Source organism: Parasteatoda tepidariorum, chromosome 8 (genome assembly GCF_982258835.1).
Source record: "Parasteatoda tepidariorum strain Cologne lab strain chromosome 8, Ptep-v5.0, whole genome shotgun sequence".
Lineage (NCBI taxonomy): Eukaryota > Metazoa > Arthropoda > Arachnida > Araneae > Theridiidae > Parasteatoda > Parasteatoda tepidariorum.
The window spans coordinates 93,715,450-93,735,639 of NC_141762.1; the positions used below are offsets into that span (position 1 = coordinate 93,715,450).

The following is a 20,190-nucleotide window of genomic DNA, read 5'->3' on the forward strand; positions in this document are numbered from 1 at the left end:
TGTCAGTACATACTAGACTGGAATTTTGCTTATCTATTTGAGTAACAATTCTGTTATATGCAAATAAATATATGTCATTTGATAAAATATTTCTATTGTAATGTTTTCTTATTTTTTGATGTTTCATAATTTTATTGATATAACAGTTAAATTCAAAAAATGTATGTAATTAAAATGGCCCGCGTCTTTATTTTTCTTGTTGCACATAAAAATAGGTTGTTTGGGATCTGAATTCCTTTATTTAAATATGTATATTACTTTTTTTTTTTTAACTACTGGCAATTTCTCTTATAAAACTAATGAATTTTAAGCAATCATTGCTATGTTTTTACCTAACATCCTGATCAAGTTTCCAAAAAAACTCATTAACGCTATTGTTAAGTGTACCGTGAGTAAAAATTTTGGTACAATTAGTTAGAGTTTAGGCCGAAAACAACTAAAAAACAAAGATCGTATAGTTTTAACAAAATTAACATTAGTACACAAAAGAAAAGAAAAAAAAAATAATAAATTAACCTAAATTTGCCAAAAGGTTCGAGCCAAAAAAAAATTTATTTATTAAAAAAAATCACTTACCTAAAGCTTTAAAATACACATGCTGACAAGAAAATACTACCCCCCCCCCTCTTCATTACCTAAAACATGTTTAAATACAATGGAAAAAAGGAAAACCAATATTTTATCAAAAAGTGACTCAAAGCATTAAGAAAGAATAAAGACATTTATTGTTGATTGAAATTGCATGGTAAATAAAATTTAGGCTGACATATTGTAAGTATAAATTTCTTTTAGAGATGATTAAATGCAAATGGTTGGCCATTGGTAATTACACAATAAGGTGACTTTATAATTTAGTTAAATATGAGATGGAAATTAATTGTTCATAGTTCATGTTAACTGAATTTCTATGGAATATTAAAAACGAAATCAATCATACCACGTGCCTCCTGGCACGGACAGGATGGTATTTCAGGTTGGTTACACGGTCTTGGGCATCGTTATTCCCACACATGGCGAATTACACATACTGTGCCCACATGGCACGCTATCAGTCGGCTTCCACATCGCTTTTCTATCCACACGTGAAGACGCCGACAACGAAGAGAGCTCCGACGTACAGTTGTTTAGCAATCAGGCAAGGGGAATTTTTTGCCCTATTAGTTATGAATGTGGTATATCTCGGCTTTTGGCGCGAAGCGCCACTTACCGATTCATCGAAAATGGGTAGACATAAGCTTGGGTAGGCATAAGTTAAAATAAACAAATTAGATAGGGGGAAGAGTAGGCCCACAGCATGCACTCCTTTTTATACATATTTCAGCAAAAACACCAATGCCAACACTTCGTAACTCTCAAAGAGAAATAATTTTCGAAAAATAATATCATTGTTTTAACCATAATCAAAAAATAAAAATAGCTTGCATATTGGTGAAAAATCTCATTAATTTAACAAAGCTTAAAAAAAATTAACAGAAATAAATTAAATCAGCAGAAAAAAAAACTTAAACTGAAAGTAAGTCATTATTGATGCTGCCACCTGTCTGCTCAAAAAGAAACTAACTGAACAAATGTTTTAAAAAAAAAACAAACTTGTTCACTATTATTCAAAGAAACAGTTAAATAAATTTTTAAAAAGAAAAAGTTATTAGTCTAAAATTTAAATTAAATTAAATACCTAAAAAAACTGAACTCTTACAAGTAAAAATAATAAAGTTTACCAAAAATAAAAGAAATTTAGAAAGTTAAAGGTAGTAGAATTTTTGAATTCTACATAAGGTTAAAACTTAAATTCAATATTTCGTCTGAATGTGATTGCAAAGATTTAGCAAATTTAAATATATAAGTATATATTTTGACGATAATTAACTTTGAAATGACACATAAAATACATAAACTGTATTTTTGAAATTAGAAGTGCAAAGGAAAGTGCTGTCTTTATGTATAGCTAAAAGCCTGTTTATAAGGTTTTTACAGATAGCCATGAAATAACCACTTGGAGACCTTGTAAAAAAGAAATAAATTACCACACCTTTATCATCTAAGTCTTAAAAAATGAAAACATTCATAGGGACTGATTCTAATAATGAATTTCTCCTTTTGTATTAAACTTTGAATATATTATGAATAGTAAGCGGAAATATCCTTACGTTTATATATTTAAATTAACAAATTAAGTTTCAAGCTATAAAATTTGGAAGAAATTTAATTAATAATGATATTTTCAACTTATGCATATAAAAGCTTATGATAGATTGTTATGGTGACTACCCCTTCTTGCTTTGAAACAATCGTGAATAACAAGTAAAAGATGCTTGCGTATAGCATATGATGCTATCGCAAGTATGAGATAGTACTAATAGCTCGTTGTGGTAACTACCTTTCTATGCTTTGAAACAAGCTTTCAGAGCAAATAAGCAAAGAAAGCTTGCGTATAGCACATCATGCTATTGTGAAGTAAGCTAGTTACATAGCATATGATGCTGTCAAGCATAAAAAAGCATATAATAGCTTGTTAAGGTAGCTACCATACCATGCTTTGGAACAAGCTTCATTAGCAATAGAAGCTAGCGTATAGCTTTACATGCTACTGTGAAGTAAACTAGATATAAAGCATACGATGCTGGCAAGCATAAAAATCTAGCAGACCAAGTAATACATAGCAAAAACTAGCTAATTTTTGTGGCTGGTACAAGCATAAATTTTGACTTGGGTATCAACAAAAAGACAAATATCATTATTGTCACTACTATTAGAGTCGCATGCAAATTGTACCTCATTCACATTTTTGTGATAGTTAAACTTACCTTTGCACATCACAGCAAAATGATTCTTTTTTCTACACTAATTGCATAGTTTATTATATGCCGGGCACTGCCCTCTTTTGTGCATTCTATCACATGACTGGCAGTCCTCATTAGGATGCGAATTTCGAGCATAACTGCTGCCTTGCCCTTGCTTTTGAATCGCATCAATACTACTGCTATTTGTTGACTCATTAATAGTTTCAACTTGTTTACTGCTCAGTTCACATGCACGAACACTGTCAACTGTGTAAGGTTTGTTGTCTTTTACTTTCCATTGCTGCTTGCTCTTCGATGTGGCGATGAGTCAAGTTAAGTATGATTTCAACAATAAATTTAATTAAGAAATAAAAGAAAACAAACTACTCCAGCAGCCGAGTACATTGCTGCTTCCTAATCGTTTCATATTAAAAATCTCTCTCTTACATTTGTAAACAGACACACCAACTGCTGGATAACTCACTATTAAGTGGAAATGTTAACATTCGGACATCCTGATGATACAATTGCCCTCAATTACCCAAAAGATACATACATCAATTATTGCATAACAGATAGACAATAAAAAAAAAATTTTTTTGAAATATGAATGAATAAAAAATTTTAAAGTTCTATTACAGTTCTGTCTTTTTTGTTTGTTACAAAATGAAAAGTCTTTCAAATGTTGAATACTAAAGTTCTTTTCTTAGAAGTAAATAAAAAAACAAATGTTAATATTACCGGTTTCCAATTTATAAGTTACCTGAGACCTCATCATCATCATTATCGTGTACTGGTGGTCGCCATGGCTGCTTCCTAATCGTTTCATATTAAAAATCTCTCTCTTACATTTGTAAACAGACACAGTAGTTGTGGCGCTGCGCCACCTGCTTGACAAGGGGAAATGTTAACAGGTTAGACAGGGCTCTCTAAGTAATTGCTCTTGCAGTCCAGTGTCTTTCACTCCAAGTACTATTCTATCTCGAATCAAGCTGATTTCCTGGTCTCCAAAATTACACGAAGCAGCCAGAGTTTTTAGTTCTGTCACATAGTTGTCAATGCTTTGACCATCCTTTTTAGAGCAGGAGAAAAATTGTTCAAAAACTTCGTTACTTTGTGGAAAACAATAATCATCAAATCTTTTAATAATACTATTTAATGTCTTTTCATTATCTTTAACTTAAAGGTATTATAGATATTTTCATCTTCATCACCGATTAGATTCAACAAGATTGCTATTTTAACTGCATCTGTTTTTTCTTCTTTCTTCGAGGATACAAGGAAATTATCAAGTTTCTGCTTCCATTTTGTCCAGTTTTCTTTCAAATTGCCACTAAATGACATGGTTCCAGGTGGTTTGAAGGTTTCCATTCCAATTATCGCTTATAAGCACAGATGAACACAAAAAGTTCTATACACTAATGAACTACTAACTTACGCAGATGATTTACATATGGGTACGACTTTTTCCTTAGGAAAATGCTTTTCTAACACCATGTTGTGTCTTTTTAGCTATTTTAAATAATATTTCAGTTCAATAATAAAAAGAGTCGACATTAGTTATGATTAGTATTTATTAAAATAGAATGAAACTTGAGGCACGTTGTAACATCTTTTGGTATCATCAACTTATCAAATAAGTTGAAGTTGTAGTCATTTTATGTCTTAGTAATAATCAATTGACAGTAGAAGTTGTAGTAAGTTAGAGACCCAACAGCCGAAGGGTGTGATATATCTTCATAGGAATTGGTAACTAATTTTAAACCATAGTTTCTACTATAGAATGGCAACAAGGAGATGATAACGTCGGATCAATGGGCTTTTCGTATTGTGATTGGGTGTTGAATATCACTCTTGGTCACAAGAATTTGGAAAGTTATCGCGTTTATTATGAATTAAAATAAAAATTTAAATAATTTTGTGCATGCGTGTCTGTGTTAGCGCGTAATCTCGTAATTGCTATGTTGAAACAATTGATGGATTGTGTTTTGGAGGAGATTAGTGTTTAAAAAAGAAATTAGGCGAAAATGTTTTCGAATTTTTAGATATTTATAAATGTAACAATAAAAATGAATGTTTTTTTTGCTATGTTTATTATTTGTTTTTAAATAAAATGATGCAATTTGATATTAAGAGTATGTTAACGAGTGCTCTTAAATACTTTTAAATTAAGTATTCTCTTATAAAAGCTTAGCTGCAATATTTATATAATTTTCTTAATTATTAAGTATTGTAATTCTAACATAGAAAATAATTCTGCAGTAAAGTTCAAATTGATGTTTAAGTGTTTATATATTATGTTTATTCGACATTAAAAGTGTTTCTACTTATAACATTTTATAAATGAATTTGTAACGCGCAGTTTTAATAAAACTATTATAATAAAACTATGGTAAGAGTTAAAAATTATCGATAAATTATTATTTATTTATTTGGAAATAATGAAAACTAATAATATATTTGTGAAACTAAGTATGATAAACAATAATATTGAAATGATAATAATTCTGTGGAAATAACAATAATATTGAAAATGAAAAAAATTCATGTTACATGAAATTTATTTTCGAATAGTTGACTACTTACTTTTATGAGGATAGATTAGATTTTTGATTACATATTATTTATTGCTGTGTATTAATAGTTACGTCAGATGTGCATCAAGTGGCTAGTATAAAAATGTTACTTTTTTTTAACTTGCCACTACATTATTAGAAAAACAATTTTGTAACAATCATATAATAAAAACGGGTCACACGGGGGAATTATGGGTCAAAAAACATCTTAATTTCTTCTAAAGTATGAAAGGGAAAATTATAAAATTTGGCATGGAGTAAGCCTAAATAATTCAGAAATTATTCAAATAATCATTTTACCTAAAATTGAGTTATTATTTATTTTGTTTAAATTATTGAGTGACCAGGAATTATCCCGGATTCGGGCAATTATGGGTCACCCATGGGGTAAATATGGGTCACACCTTCTTTTATAGTAATACATGTCAAAAGTTTATAGATAATCTAAATTATCATTATTTAGCACACATAGGTTTTTTAATAATCTAATATGTTGTATAATAAGAAAAAAGACATTTAATTTAAATAACAAGATTCATTTTTATGAGCCTGTTACAATTTGTTTTGGCTCTAAGCCCACAAATCTGTACAGAATTTCTTGTAGCATTTGTATGCTAAGTTCATCCTTTTAGTATCAATAACAGAGGGATTATTTCTGTTTAAAATGACTGGCCCGTAAAATATGTATTTGTTTAGAATAACTTCGAAGACATCTCGTTTGGGCCAACAAAAATTTCCGGCACCTTGCTCCAGAAATTTCATTTCAACCTTGCCATTGCCCAAAATTTTCGTTATTTTTCCAATGTAGAAGGGATCGTTATCGTAGTATACTGCAAAATATTTTTACTCTTCAAGAACAGAATAAATTCCTTCTAGCCCTTTCTTAGCATCTTCTAAAGAGGAATTTTTTTGCAACTTCCTCCATCTTATTTTCATTGTCATTAGACAATTCTTCCTCACTGAAAAGTTCCAAATTGGCTCGTTTAGCATTAGGAGAACTGTCTTTATCATCTTGGGGTGCTTTTACTTTTTTGCAAGCAAGGTTTCTATTGATATCTACATTTTTCTGCCTTAGAGTGTCCTTTTTCTTTTTTGCGTTTGATTTCTCTTCTATTTCTTTTTGTCTTGCAGTTACAAGGTTCAAGAAAGTTTGATTTGTTATAACCGCCGAATTTGTATTAATTTGTCTTCTTATTTCGGAATTCGGTACTCGTGATGTACGCCTTATTTGCTGACTTAGTATTTCTTCAAGGCTGGAATTTATTTGCGAGACGGAAAGGACGTGCTAATTCAGTAGCAATTGGAGATGGTGTCGTATACGTCGCACTTGGAGCGCTAAAAACTCTTTTTGAGGGAGAGTTTTGGAGCCTGTAAGATAAAAGCATTCTGCTGCAAAGTCTATATTCCGGATAATTTGAACGGTTCACCGGATATATCACAGTGGAACTGAATCCTGCCTTGATGTTAGACTCAGTCAAGGCTACTGGCCATGTCTTATCAACTAATTCTGTAAAGCTTGCTTTACTTAGTTTTGCTCCAGCAGAAAGACGTTGCACTTCCACAAGCTTTTTGTCCCACTGCAATTTTAGTGGTTTAAAGCAACATTTATCTAAAAGCTGTAAATCATCGGTAGTACTTTTCGGAAGCTTCAGAATTGTAATATTCTCTGCACGGGCTTTGTGTATGAGATTCAGTGACATGTGGGTTTTGTGTCCATCATATATCAAAAGAAGTGGACGTTTGGTGACTTGAACCAGTTTTCAAATATTTCTGCTGTCATCCATCCATTTTCACTTATGGCGACTTAAGCCGACCTCCAAGTGCTTTGAAGTTTCTTGCCAGTGAATATAATCAATGGTGGGTGTCTTTCACCACTGGCATTGACACATGCCATCACTGTGACGGACTCTCTTCCCGACGTTGGAGTCAATCGAGCGAGAGGTTTCCCCTTCTCGCCGACAGCTTTTCCTCTTGAGGGATCCATAAACATAGCTGTTTCATTCAAGTCGTAAATATGCGATGGAGAAGAGTTCAGATCCAGATCGCCAAGCTCCCTTTCAAGTAAGTCATGAAACTCATATTATAAAAGGATTTGAAGTTGCTAGCACACGTGACTTTTCCAAACTTCTTGGGCATCTTGTTACTTAGATTATGTCTTACGAGAAATGCAGACAATTACTCATCCCCAGGAACATTGTTTTTAAATTGACAATATCTTTTCAAATAATTTGATAAGTCGGACGTACCTTCTATGTTTTTGAAAATGAATTCTGCAACCTCCAGTTTAATTTCAGCTCTGGACAGTGGAAAACCCCATTTTGCCATTCATTTTAAGCAAGCAGCTAGTTCATATTCTTCCTTCTCGGGGACGATCTGAATATATCTTGTGCAGGATCTGACATGCGAGTAATTGAGCGTCAACTTCAACTAACAGTCAACAAAATTGTAGTATGGTGTAATCAGAATGGTCATACACTCTCACCTACCAAAAGTTCTTGCATACATTTTTGTCGGCTACGCAGGTTACATAACGATCCTGTTATACTCATTAACAACACTGCAATACCTATTGTTGAGGAAACGAAATTCTTGGGAGTAGTCTTTGATAAAAAAAAGACTTTTCTCCCTCATATTAATCAACTGAGAAAATGCTGTTAGAAGGTAATGAATATGCTGCGCGTTCTGTCAAACACGTTTTGGGGAGCAGACCGCATCGCTTTACTGCGAATATACAAAGCATTAATACTGTCACGTATCGACTACGCTTGCATGGTCTATGGCACTGCGGCATCTTCTCACTTAAAACACTAGGACACAGTGCATCATACGGCCTTACGTATATGCAGCGGTGCGTTTCGCACCAGTCCAGTAGTAAGCTTGTATGTCGTCTGCCAACAATTACCTTTGGATCTACGTCGCATTGATCGCTGCGTTGGATCTCTCTCTGACATATTACTATCGTGTCATGTCTAGTATATCACATCCTTTAAGGTGTGAAGTTTCTTCATCAAGCTTGGAGAGACTGTATGTAGCTAGACCTTCTCACGTCCGACCATTACATGCTCGCGTTCGTATATTCATACAAACTTTCGACATTTGCGAATTACCATCGCAATCAGTGGATCATTTTCTCATACCTCCATGGACCATCTCATCCTATCAGTTTCATTCACCGTTTATGATGTACAGTAAGTCTAGTGTTACACCCAACATTTATCAGCATATCTTCGCTTCTCATCGTCAGCAATATTCGGAGTATCTGCCTGTTTTTACTGACGGATCAAAATCTGCGGGATGTGTCGGCTGTGGTGTCAATCATCGCTGATGATACTTATAGCTGCAAAATCCCAGATATTTGTTCCGTCTTCACTGCTGAAGCTGTTGCCATTTTATTGGCACTGCGGCAGATTTCCACTTTCTCTACACGCAAATATTGCATATACTCTGACAGTATGAGCATCTTGCGTCAATTAGGAAATTTTCGCAGTGATAGTCATCCAAGTTTGTGTTTTATTAACCCTTTACTCATTACTCTTCACAATAAGAGTTTTGATATTTTATTCTGCTGGGTGCCAAGTCACGTCGGTATCCCAGGAAACGACTTGGCTGCACGGTCTGCCACCACTGTTTTAACCATATCCGTACCTTTCTCAGACATAAAACGTCACATACGGCAGTTTATCACGTCTCTCTGGCGGCAACAGTGGAACCTTAAAATTTATAACAAATTGCACTCAGTTAAACCAGATATTACCCCTTTGCCTGTATTACGTCTTCGTCACGCAGATGTTAAGCTAACCCGTCTCCGAATCGGCCACACTCGCTTCACACATTTACATTTACTGTTTGGAGAACAGCCTCCCCAGTGCGACTCTTATAATGTTTTACTCTCTATTAATCATATTTTAACTATTTGCCCATGTTTTAACTTTTACCGTCTTACCTTTTTTGGTAGTTCTATTTTATCGCTGGAGGATTTGTTAGGAGACACCCATCACCCTAACATTTTTGCGTTTCTACGCGCAATTGGTGTTTTATACTGTATATAACTGTTTTATCCTGTTTAAACTTTTATCTGATTTTATTCACTTTTGATCCTGTTTCATCTGGTTTTCAGTATTTATATTTAACTGATTTTATTCACTTTTGATCCTGTTTCATCTGGTTTTATAGTATTTATATTTAACTGATTTTATTCACTTTCTAATACCCTTGAGTAAAAATCTAGTAAGAAACATAGTAAGATGAGTTTACCGTTGGTTCGTTTTAAAATCGCATGTTTGGCGCAGCATGTTCTTTTGTCGACCTTGTGCCAGTAAACCCTACATTCAATTCAATTCAATTCTTCCTTCTCGGGAATACTCAAAGATGCTCCTACTGATTTCTTCACAACTTTATTTTTCAAATTTTGCAAGTGGGTTTGAAGAGTGGAAAATGGAATACCCACTTCCTTGGCTGCTGCTCTAATACTCAAATTATCATTTTCAATTTTCAAAACAGCTTCATCAAACTTGTTCTTAAACAATTCAGCATCCTTTTATAGTTTCTTGGCATTATGGTATAATATTTTTAATAATATTAAATAAAAAAACTAATAACAACTATCTAATATCACATGGAATAAATCCAGTGAAAAATGAGCATGTGAGAAATTGGTCTTAACATTAGTAGAACATGAGAAACAGTTAATGTAGAAATAATGATTACAGTTAAAGTGTAATATAAAGTTACAGTTGAAGTATAATATAATATTACAGTAAAGCATAACAGTTAAAGAAAATACAAATATTATCCTGACAAAAATAAATGAAAAAAACAATTAAAATATCACTTACCAAGAATTGCCCCACTGACCAAGAATAACCCCAGTAAACTGGGGGATAAATCAGTATACTTCTAAAATTAATTTTAAAAATAATTAAGAAAAAATATATGTAAGTATGAAAACTTAGACCATTTGCTATTATAAAACAGCACCAACACAATTGGTCTGGCTAACACACACACACTGATATGGATCTTAAAAAAAATCATCATTTTCTTAGACCATCTTTTTTAAAGATGTTTTTATAGTAGTGTAAAAAGTATTTTTTTTCTCTAATTTGCTCCATACTTTGATTGTTTTTGAACTTGATATAAGAAAATAGAATGTATAAGGATGAGTTAACATAATTTAGTTGTTTTGTGAAGTGCTGAAAAGTCAGTGACCATTATTTGTCCCGAAAAAAGAGTGTCCCAGAGTCCCCCTCCCCCTATATAAAAATCTATATTTGAAGCATATAAGAGTAAAATATTTATTTTTTGATTTAGAAACTTTCAATAAAAAAAGATCCTTTAAAATTGGAATTATATTTATATAATAAGTAGAAGGAAATATTAGCAAAGGAAAAATCTTATAATGAGTCATTCCACAACAGATCAATCACTTTTGAACTGACCCCCCCTACTAATTTAATGAGATTTGGGGGAACATGCATACATGCGTAGAAGCACATTGATAAGTTACTTTAAAAGTCACATGAAGCTTTATTTCCTTACAGCAAAAACAGAAGGAAATTGAGAAAACATTCGAAGATGACTACACGGATGAAGATCCCTATTTGGAGAATAATCTAACTCTACAAACACCACGCAAAACCAGCAACGAAAAAGAGTGCACGCAGGAGGGAGATTTAATGGCTGCAGATATTAACAATGATGCCAGTAGTATAGTTTGGAGGGACGGAAGTGACGTCATAGTAGAAAGTCACCACCTGCCTATTTCTGCCCGCTAACCGGAAGTGGTCGGAAACTGTTTATTTTTGCCCGCCTGTAAACCGGAAGTTGGCTTATTTCTGCCGACTATAGTTTCGATTTCTGTTTTTAAATTAGTTTCGTTTTTTCAATTTAACTTTTAATATTATTTTTTGAGGGTGGCAACACTTTTTAGTTTCGTTTTGATATTTCATTGGAGAATATTATTATGTTATGACGTCATGAATCTGTGAGATAATTATGGTATTGCGTAAGTAATTAATTATATAATTAAAAGAAATGGTTGTTAGTTCAGAAATCGAAACTGGCAAACATCTTTGGTTTGAGTTGAGTTTAGTTGTACACATGCTGCTGCTCATAAAAATAATTTTCGAATACACACGTTATTATTAACTTATTTCTGCCCTCCTGTGGTTTTGTTTTATTATTTCTTTTATATGGTGGCAACACTGTTTAGTTTTGTTATGGAAAGACTAAATAAGACAGACGTGGCGCCCTCTATGAGTGAAACAAAGAAATAAAAGAATATTGTAATTTGCTTGTTAAATACTATTATAAGTTTCTATTAGATATTATTTAATAATATTTTAATTAACTGTTTATTAATTACCTATATAATACTAATATTTATAATTAAAATTTATAGAATGTTTAAAATTACAGTTTGAATTGTATTTTTACTTTATGAAATAAGTTTAAAAATTAATATCTAATTAATTAATAGCTATCTTAACCACTGACCCACGAATCCATATACACCTTTGCGTTAATAAGATAGACTTCTGTATTCAACACATGTTCGATATCAATTTAGAGCCATAGTGTTTAACCGATTTAATTGACTATGTTTAATTATTTATTAATTATCTATATATTTAATTTTATTATTAGAGCCTATAGAATGTTTAAAACTAATTATAGAAATATGTTTTTCTAATCTTTATGATTATATTTATTCCAATTAAATAAATGTAAATTAATATTTAATTAAATCAACAAATATTATTATTCACGTTATTCGATATAAAAGTAATTTATATTTAAGGAAATGAATAATATTATTAGTGGGATAATAATAAATGATTTTTGTTTAAACCACCATTAGATATGCTTAAAATATCTATTTTAAATTTTATCAATAAATGAGATTAATCTAATTAATCATATAAATTTTAAAAAATGAATTTAAATTTAGTATTATTTAATAAAATGTATCATTTTAAGCAATAAGGAGATATTACGCAAGGATTTGTTGAAGCTACTCAAGTTTTCCAAAATCTTCCTCTTTATTATCAAGTGGGTTCAGGATTTGAGGTAATATTTAACTCCATATAATTTTTTTAGTATCAATTTTATTGTTATTGCTCATCTGTTAATATATTTTAATAATTATTAAAATTTCTAGCGATTTCTAGCATTATTTAAATTTTATAGCGATTATATAGCAGATTATTAAAATTTCTATCATTTTATAAATTTCTAGCAATTTTTAATTTTATATATTTCAACAGAATCGTCCTGGCCCGTCTGCTGCAGGGTCTGCTTTTGTTGAGAGGGAAGATTCAGTACCAATCAATGTAAGATCCTTTTGATATATTTTTTTTCTTTTTTTAAATCTAACAATGTATTAAGTTACTTATAATTTTTTTTTTTTAACTCTAGTTAAGACCTGCCATTATGCTCGAGCAATTGTCCCGAAGGCGTACGGAAAAATACAGAGGGGATGAGGTCTCCTACAGAGCAATCGTAGATCAAGAGAAGCTACCTGCTGATTTTGCGAATACCCCTTTGGCAGATGCGTCAATAGGTTTAGTTCGGCAACTCTTTGAAGAAATTTTGAAGGTTTCCTGGAATTTAAAGGCGAACGATTTAATAAGAATTTGTATTCAAGCTGATGGTCTCGACAAACCGATTTCCACCACATTGATGCCCGTCTCTGAAATGACAGTCGAGAAAATATTGTCTGCGGTGATGAAGGTGCTGCAGCCGAAGAACACTATTGAATTGGACAATGGTTTCCTCATTAATGCTATTACCATATTACGTGACGTAGGAGCTGGTAGACAACAGCGAGTAATTAACGAGCAAGTGGATGGGTTAAAGAAAAGGTCAATTTTGACAATTCCGATGGATGATGAAGGATTATGCTGCGCAAAAGCAATAGTTTACGCTATTGCTCATTTAGAAAACGACAGGACGGCTATAGAAGCAATGAGAAAGAGAACGCGGCCCGCTCTTATGAACAGAGCGAAAGAATTGCATCGTACTGCTGGTGTACCGTTGGGACCTTGTACATACCGGGAGATAAAGCTATTTGAAAATTATCTGAATATTCAAATCGTAGTGATTTCAACTACAAATTTAAACAAGGTTAGAATGTTTTTATTATTTATTTAAAATTAGCAACTGCATAATTTTTTTTTCTTCATTTTAGAATTGTGGGAAAAAATACTTAATTTTAATATATAATATTATTTATCGTGTATTTCATTTCAGATTTTATAAAGCATAGATGACGCTAGTAAATTAAGCGTAGGCTTTAATTACCAATTGCTCAGGAAAAATTATAATGTATAATATTATTTATTGTATATTTCATTTCAGATTTTATAAAGTAGAGATGAAGCTAGTAATTAAGCGTAGGCTTTAATTAGCAATTGCTCTAAGTAATTAATTTATTTCATTTCTTATTAGGTTTCATACAAAGATGACACACCAAGGTCCAGGCGTATAACGTTGTGGTTACACAATAATTACTTTGATGTGATTAAAAGCTTGTCCGGTTTTTATGCTTCCGATTTTTACTGCGAAATGTGCGATAAGCCTTACAACAATATTGAAGACCACCATTGCTTGAAAGCTTGTTGGATATGCCGAAGGGGTGGTTGTGCTACAGACGACACAAAGAAAAGGTGCCCAGACTGTAATCGACTTTGTCAATCACAAGATTGTTTCATTGCCCATAAAGCGAAAACTGGAAACCAGCAATTATCTCTTTGTGATAAGGCATAATTTCTTAATGATATTGTAATTATTACTTTTCCGTGATATTTTTTCCCAGATTTCTTACGTTGTCTATTTGTTTTAGATTTATCAATGCGGAACATGTAAGCAAGTCCTACAGCGAAGGATGTGTCCTCCCTGTGAGCATAAATGCTATAACACAAAATGCCCTTCCTGTAAGAAGTTGATTGTCGCATCAACCCATAGATGCTTTCTGAAGAAGACGAATTCGAAATCACCTTCTGATAAACTAATTTTTTTCGACTTCGAAACTGACCAGTCAACGGGTGAGCATGTGGTGAATCTGGCTGTGGCCCAAACAGCAGACGGTACAGAGTATGTATTCATAGGCTACGAAGCTTGTGACCAATTTTGTACATGGCTGTTTGATAAACAACATAAAGGATATACTGCTATAGCACATAATATGAAAGCGTAAGCAATTAGTTTTTTAATTTTAAGGAATTGTTTGTATTTATGGTTAAAAACATTTTTTAATTGATTCAGTAAAATGTAATTTATTATTATTATTTTTTAGTTTGGACGGGCAATTCATTCTAGCCTGGCTTATTGAACAAGGAACAAAGCCAGATATCATTCCAAACGGCAGTTTACTCATGATGATTCATCACAAGGGATTGCAGTTGCGCATTATAGACTCCATCAATTTCATGCTAATGCCGTTGTCAAAACTTCCCATTACCTTTGGTCTTGAGGAATTACACAAGGGGTTTTTCCCTCATTATTTTAACACTCCCCAGAATCAAAATTATATTGGCCCTGTACCAGATGCTGATTATTATTCCCCAAATTCTAAGAATAGCAAGGCTCGAGCGGAATTCTTTAAATAGTATGAACAACAAAAGAATAAAATCTTCAACTTTAAAGAAGAAATTTTAGCTTATTGCAGGTAAGTAAATTTTTTTATTATTATTTTTGCCTACATAATTTTTTTATTTATTTGATTTAAAATATCATTTTATTCTATAGATCTGATGTTGATATTTTGCGACGTTCCAGTCAAATTTACCAAAAAGAGTTCTTAGATGTTGGAGGTGTCGACCCTTTCCAGTAAGCATATGTTTAGAGTGTTTTTAAAGTAACTGTAAATTATATGTAAGTGAACTTAAATAATGGGTCATTTATATTTTAGGTACGTTACCATTGCCTCAGCCAGTATGACAATTTTCAGAAGTGCCCATATTAAAGAAAAAACTATTGCTATGGTTCCAGTTCAGGGATATACTTCAAAAGTTAACTATAGTGCCGACTCCATCCGATGGTTAGATTTTTTATCAATGAAAGAAGGTGTTACTATTGCCCACGCCCTTAATGGAACAGGGGAAGTGAAGATTCGTGGAAATGTGGACGGATTTTGCGAAGACACCAACACTATATATCAGTATCATGTAAGTATTGACTCTATTGATCGTAATAATTTATATACTATTATTTAGATTATATTTGTATGTATATTTTTAATTATTATTTTCAGGGGTGCTTCTACCATGGTTGCTTGAAATGTTATAATGCAGATCAAATCCATCCGTTTAAAGATATGACTATGGGAGATCTAAGGCAGACTACTGAGGACACCACCGAGAAATTAAGGTCTTTAGGTTACAACGTAATAGAGTGCTGGGAGCATGAATTCCGAAAGGAGAAGTTGACGGATGAAGAGTTAAAATTATTTTTACTCAGCCATAAGGTGAAGGATCGCCTCGTGCCCAGAGAGGCTTTTTAATGGGGGCAGAACAAACGCCATAAAACTTTTCTACGAAGGAGAGGCCAAATATGTCGACTTCACTTCGCTTTATCCATGGGTAATATTTTTATTTTGAAACTTAAATGTTTTATTTCTTAATTTTATTTGTATAATGAACACTTGAGTTATTCACAAGTCATTTTATTCATATTTGTTTCGTTTATTTAGGTAAATAAGTACTGCAAGTACCCCGTAGGTCACCCCATCATTATCACTGAAGGGTTCACTTCCCTTGAAAACTATTTTGGTGTCGTAAAATGCACCATTGTGCCACCAAGGAAATTGTATCTTCCAGTTCTCTCGTATCGCTGCAATAAGAAGTTGATGTTTCCTCTGTGTAGGAGTTGTGCAGAAATTCTACAACAAACCCCATGCACCCACACCGACGATGAAAGATCTATAACAGGCACCTGGGTGACGGAAGAAGTAAAACTAGACCTAAGGAAAGGATATGAAATTAAAGAAGTAAAGAAAATGAAATGATTATAGGTTACAGTCAAACTGTATTAAATATGGTATAGATTTTTGAAATTAATTATTGTTTTTTTTTTAGGTTCATGAAGAGTATCACTTTGAAGAGAATTCTTCATCACTCTTTAAATCTTTCATCGATTTATTTTTAAAGATAAAGCAAGAGTCAAGTGGCTGGCCAGCTGAGTGCGTCACAGAGGAAGATAAAATTAGCTATATTGCAGCATATTTAGAAAAAGAAGGTGTGGCATTAGAGGCTTCGAAAATAATAAAAAATCTGTGAAGAAGGGCTGTTGCCAAGTTAATTTTGAATAGTTTTTGGGGAAGGTCTGCATAGTTTGCTTCTTAAATTTTCATGTAAATGATTGTAAAATCTTAATTCTTGATTAATGTTATTGCTATTATTTTTTAGATGGGGAATGAACTGCAATAAAGGACAGCTGGAATTTGTGACAACACTAGCCCATTTTAACAAATATTTGTCTGATCCCACAAAACATGTAAGCTCTTACGTATTTACATATATGTACTTTTATTAATTGATTTTTTTTTTTAACATCACAAAACATGTAAGCTCTTACGTATTTATATGTACTTTTATTGATTTTTTTTTTACATCAAAATTTTTACTTTAACTTTTTTTTAAATTCATTGGAATTGAATGAGCTAGCTTTTTTTAAGTAGATAATAAAAATTGAATGATGTTATTAATTTTCAGGTAAAAGATGTGTACTTCCCAACGCAAGAAGTGGCAGCCATTTCTTGGGAGTACAAAGAAGAGTTTGTAGCTCAGGATACGTCCACAAACATCTTTTTGGCCGCGTTCACGACAGCATGGGCAAGACTGAAACTGTACTCAGAGATGGAGAAGTTGGGAGACGCGGTGCTCTATCATGATACGGACTCCATCATATATGCAAGCAACGGTGAGAATGATCCGCCACTTGGAAATTTCCTGGGAGAATTCACCGACGAGTTGGATGGTGATACCATAACAACGTTTGTATCTGGTATGTATAAATTTAAATTTTATTTTATTAATGTAATTTTGATTATTATAATATTGCTATAATTTTGATTATTCATTAAAATGTTTTTTTTAAAGGTGGAGCTAAAAACTACGCCTATGAGACAGCTGGGGGGAAACAATGCTGTAAGGTGCGTGGGTTTACCCTCAACTTCAGAAATTCACAAAAATTGAACTACGAATGTTCAGGTTTCCTATAAACTGATGATAATAAATTATCCATTTGTACATAAATAATCTATAATTTTTCCGCAAACGCTAAAGTTAATTATAGTAATTTTTTTAATTTAATTATAATGGTATTTAATAAAATTTAATTACATTATTAATACTAATCCAATTCTATAAAATATTCTACAATTTTTAACAATATCAACAATTTAAATTTAAGTATATTATTGGTATTTAATAAAAATCGAATTACACAAGTAATTTACCAAACTAAACTTGTAAATCATTGTTAAAAATAAGCCCCTGAAATATAAAATATCATTGCCTCTGAAAAAGAAAATTTCAATACCTGCTGAAAAATTAAACTTCATGAATACATTTTTAAAAAAGAAAAAATAAGAAAATAAATATAATATAAATACATTTATTTAGAAGGAATAGTAAATACTTTAAAATTCATACGAACAGAAATCCTTTCTAGCTGCCTCGATACATACATCCAATTTAATGTTTTTTAAATATTGTTCACTCAAAAAGTTTATGAGCGGCTCCCGTTCTGGGAACAACATGTTTGCAGTTAACTCCCTTTCGTAGTCCACAACTATTCCTGTGAAGTTCAGATACATGCAGGATTCGTTAAAGTCTTTTACGGGCACTAAATCACCGATTTCTACTTCTTCATCGCCAAGCCTCATGGGTGGGCGAATGTCTTTTTTTTGTCCAATGTTTTTATATAAGACAACTGAGAGGCACACATTCATATCCTTCTCGGCTTCTTCGTAGCGGTCACTTGTGGGTTTTTCAACAGGCAGGTTCCGCTTGGACACGGTGTGGAATGTCTCCAGAAAGTCCCTGGATTTATACTTCAGAGCGATGAAGCTGGAGTTCACGTTGTCATTATATCACGTTGTTATATTAACTGGGAACTTGTAGACACGGCAGCTGCGACATGTTTGCTCGTGAGTCAAGCTGATTTTACCATCATCTGCCATCAGAAGGTAGAATTCTCTTTTGTCGTAGGAGTTGACTGCTTCCAGGGCCAGATTGATTTCAATGATGTCGAAAATTGAAGAAGGTGGAACATAGTGAAAACAGACGTTGAACTGTTCAGGCGTCAGAGTAAGGGCGCTTTTTCATTACACGACACGATACCGACAAAATCGGACGACAAATGTGTGAACGACAATGTCGTTGCCGGATCGTTTAAGCAATTGTTTTTTCACTTGTCCGATATCGTTAGTGCGAGAAGTAGAAATTCTTGTTCATTCAATGTTTTGAGCTTGAGTGTGTAGAGACATAAAATTTAAATAATTTATTTGAACGTGTTTTGAAAAATTATAAGTTTTAGTTTTGAATTCGTTTTGGCAACGGAGTTAGATATATAATAAATGTTGTTGTGTTCTAAAATGTTTAAGAAATAAAATATGTTATTTTTTTGATAAAATTATTGGTAGTATCGTAAATTGGCGTTCATTTAATTTAGTTGGCACAAAGACCCAACAAGTGAGCAGTTGCTTGTGTTCTGCTGGGTTTTTTTCTGCGAACTTTAAATATGCCGGATGATAATCGTCGTCTCAAACTTCTTACTTTATTTTAGAAGAAAAAAGCTAGCAGTGCAGAAACGTTTTTGGGTGCACGAAATGGTACTTACAGATTAACGCCACCACAGCTACAGATTTGGCGGTTTTTAAGTGCCGCCAATCTATTCTTAAAATAATGTCTGTAATCACTTAACATTACTTAAATTCTTTAAATATTTTAAAGTATTAACGTTTTTTTTCAAATCGAATTAAAATATTAGTTTCATTTAGAATAATCTTTTTAGATGATTTTTTAAATGAGTTTTATCAAATTTATCTTATGAAGCCGTTCTATCATGTTTAAAAAAAATGTTTCAGTTGAATCAGGGAACAGACTTTATATTATTCAATCAAGCAGAAACCAGTAGTTAGATCGAGTTCTGTTTGAAATACATAAGGGTCTTTATTTGCCTTCTTATCAAACCATTACTATTATAAAAAATACCATCCCTTCATTAAAGCATATAATGAATTTATAAAAATTTTCAATGAAACTTTTATGATTGTTTACGTCTTTCAACCTCATTATAATGTAAAAAATGCAGCTTCATGAAATTAAAAATTTATAACCAGGCATGAGAATAAATTATATAAAACTTTTATTTTCGAATTTTGCATTTGACATGATCTAATAAAATATTAAAATTGATTAAAAGAATAAAATAATGATATCAAAAGAGGAGATAAAACAGGAAAGATACACAACAACTAATAAAATCGCCACGATTTGAGGAGAAATTTGCTTGCCTAACCGACATTTGATTCCGACAAACGAAATCGCCTTGTCGGATACGACATAATCGTTATCGTATCGGTGAGTGAAAAAGCGCTCCGTTGCTGACCATGTATTTTACTTGACCCTATGTCGTTCGCCGATAATCGGATCCGTTTTGTCGTTATCGTGTCGTGTAATGAAAAAGCGCCCTTAGTCCAACGGTAGAGGGGTTGTAATTGTCTCCATAACGGTCAAATTTTCTGATATGGATAGCTGCCTTCTTCTGGTAGACATTAGCAAGCAAAAAGAGGTTATCACCAATGGGATAGTAGTGCTCGGGATAAGGTC

General features: G+C 32.5%; 3 protein-coding genes across 3 annotated transcripts; all 3 read left to right on the forward strand.

Annotated features, from left to right (window-relative positions):
* Nucleotides 1-14,223: 14,223 nt before the first annotated feature.
* LOC147806547 (uncharacterized) lies at nucleotides 14,224-15,440 on the forward strand. Its single transcript, XM_087169428.1, has 2 exons — nucleotides 14,224-14,548; nucleotides 14,652-15,440. The coding sequence occupies exons 1-2, from the start codon at nucleotides 14,241-14,243 to the stop codon at nucleotides 14,962-14,964; spliced, it is 621 nt and encodes a 206-aa protein (XP_087025554.1). The 5' UTR covers nucleotides 14,224-14,240; the 3' UTR covers nucleotides 14,965-15,440.
* LOC147806548 (uncharacterized) lies at nucleotides 15,292-16,632 on the forward strand. Its single transcript, XM_087149674.1, has 4 exons — nucleotides 15,292-15,522; nucleotides 15,609-15,821; nucleotides 16,047-16,343; nucleotides 16,432-16,632. The coding sequence occupies exons 1-4, from the start codon at nucleotides 15,292-15,294 to the stop codon at nucleotides 16,630-16,632; spliced, it is 942 nt and encodes a 313-aa protein (XP_087005800.1).
* An 84-nt stretch (nucleotides 16,633-16,716) lies between these two features.
* Nucleotides 16,717-17,738, forward strand: LOC139424885 (uncharacterized). Its single transcript, XM_087169429.1, has 2 exons — nucleotides 16,717-16,849; nucleotides 17,068-17,738. The coding sequence occupies exons 1-2, from the start codon at nucleotides 16,739-16,741 to the stop codon at nucleotides 17,419-17,421; spliced, it is 465 nt and encodes a 154-aa protein (XP_087025555.1). The 5' UTR covers nucleotides 16,717-16,738; the 3' UTR covers nucleotides 17,422-17,738.
* The last annotated feature ends 2,452 nt before the right edge of the window (nucleotides 17,739-20,190 follow it).

Bases quoted from the DNA above. Each gene is read 5' to 3' on its own strand.
- LOC147806547 (XM_087169428.1), top strand. From the start codon at position 14,241: ATGTGTCCTCCCTGTGAGCATAAATGCTATAACACAAAATGCCCTTCC. The intron at 14,549-14,651 runs GTAAGCAATTAG...ATTATTTTTTAG, and splicing joins ATAGCACATAATATGAAAGC to TTTGGACGGGCAATTCATTC.
- LOC139424885 (XM_087169429.1), top strand. From the start codon at position 16,739: ATGTTATTGCTATTATTTTTTAGATGGGGAATGAACTGCAATAAAGGA. The intron at 16,850-17,067 runs GTAAGCTCTTAC...ATTAATTTTCAG, and splicing joins TGTCTGATCCCACAAAACAT to GTAAAAGATGTGTACTTCCC.
- LOC147806548 (XM_087149674.1), top strand. From the start codon at position 15,292: ATGACAATTTTCAGAAGTGCCCATATTAAAGAAAAAACTATTGCTATG. The intron at 15,523-15,608 runs GTAAGTATTGAC...TATTATTTTCAG, and splicing joins ACACTATATATCAGTATCAT to GGGTGCTTCTACCATGGTTG. The intron at 16,344-16,431 runs GTAAAGAAAATG...TTTTTTTTTTAG, and splicing joins AAGGATATGAAATTAAAGAA to GTTCATGAAGAGTATCACTT.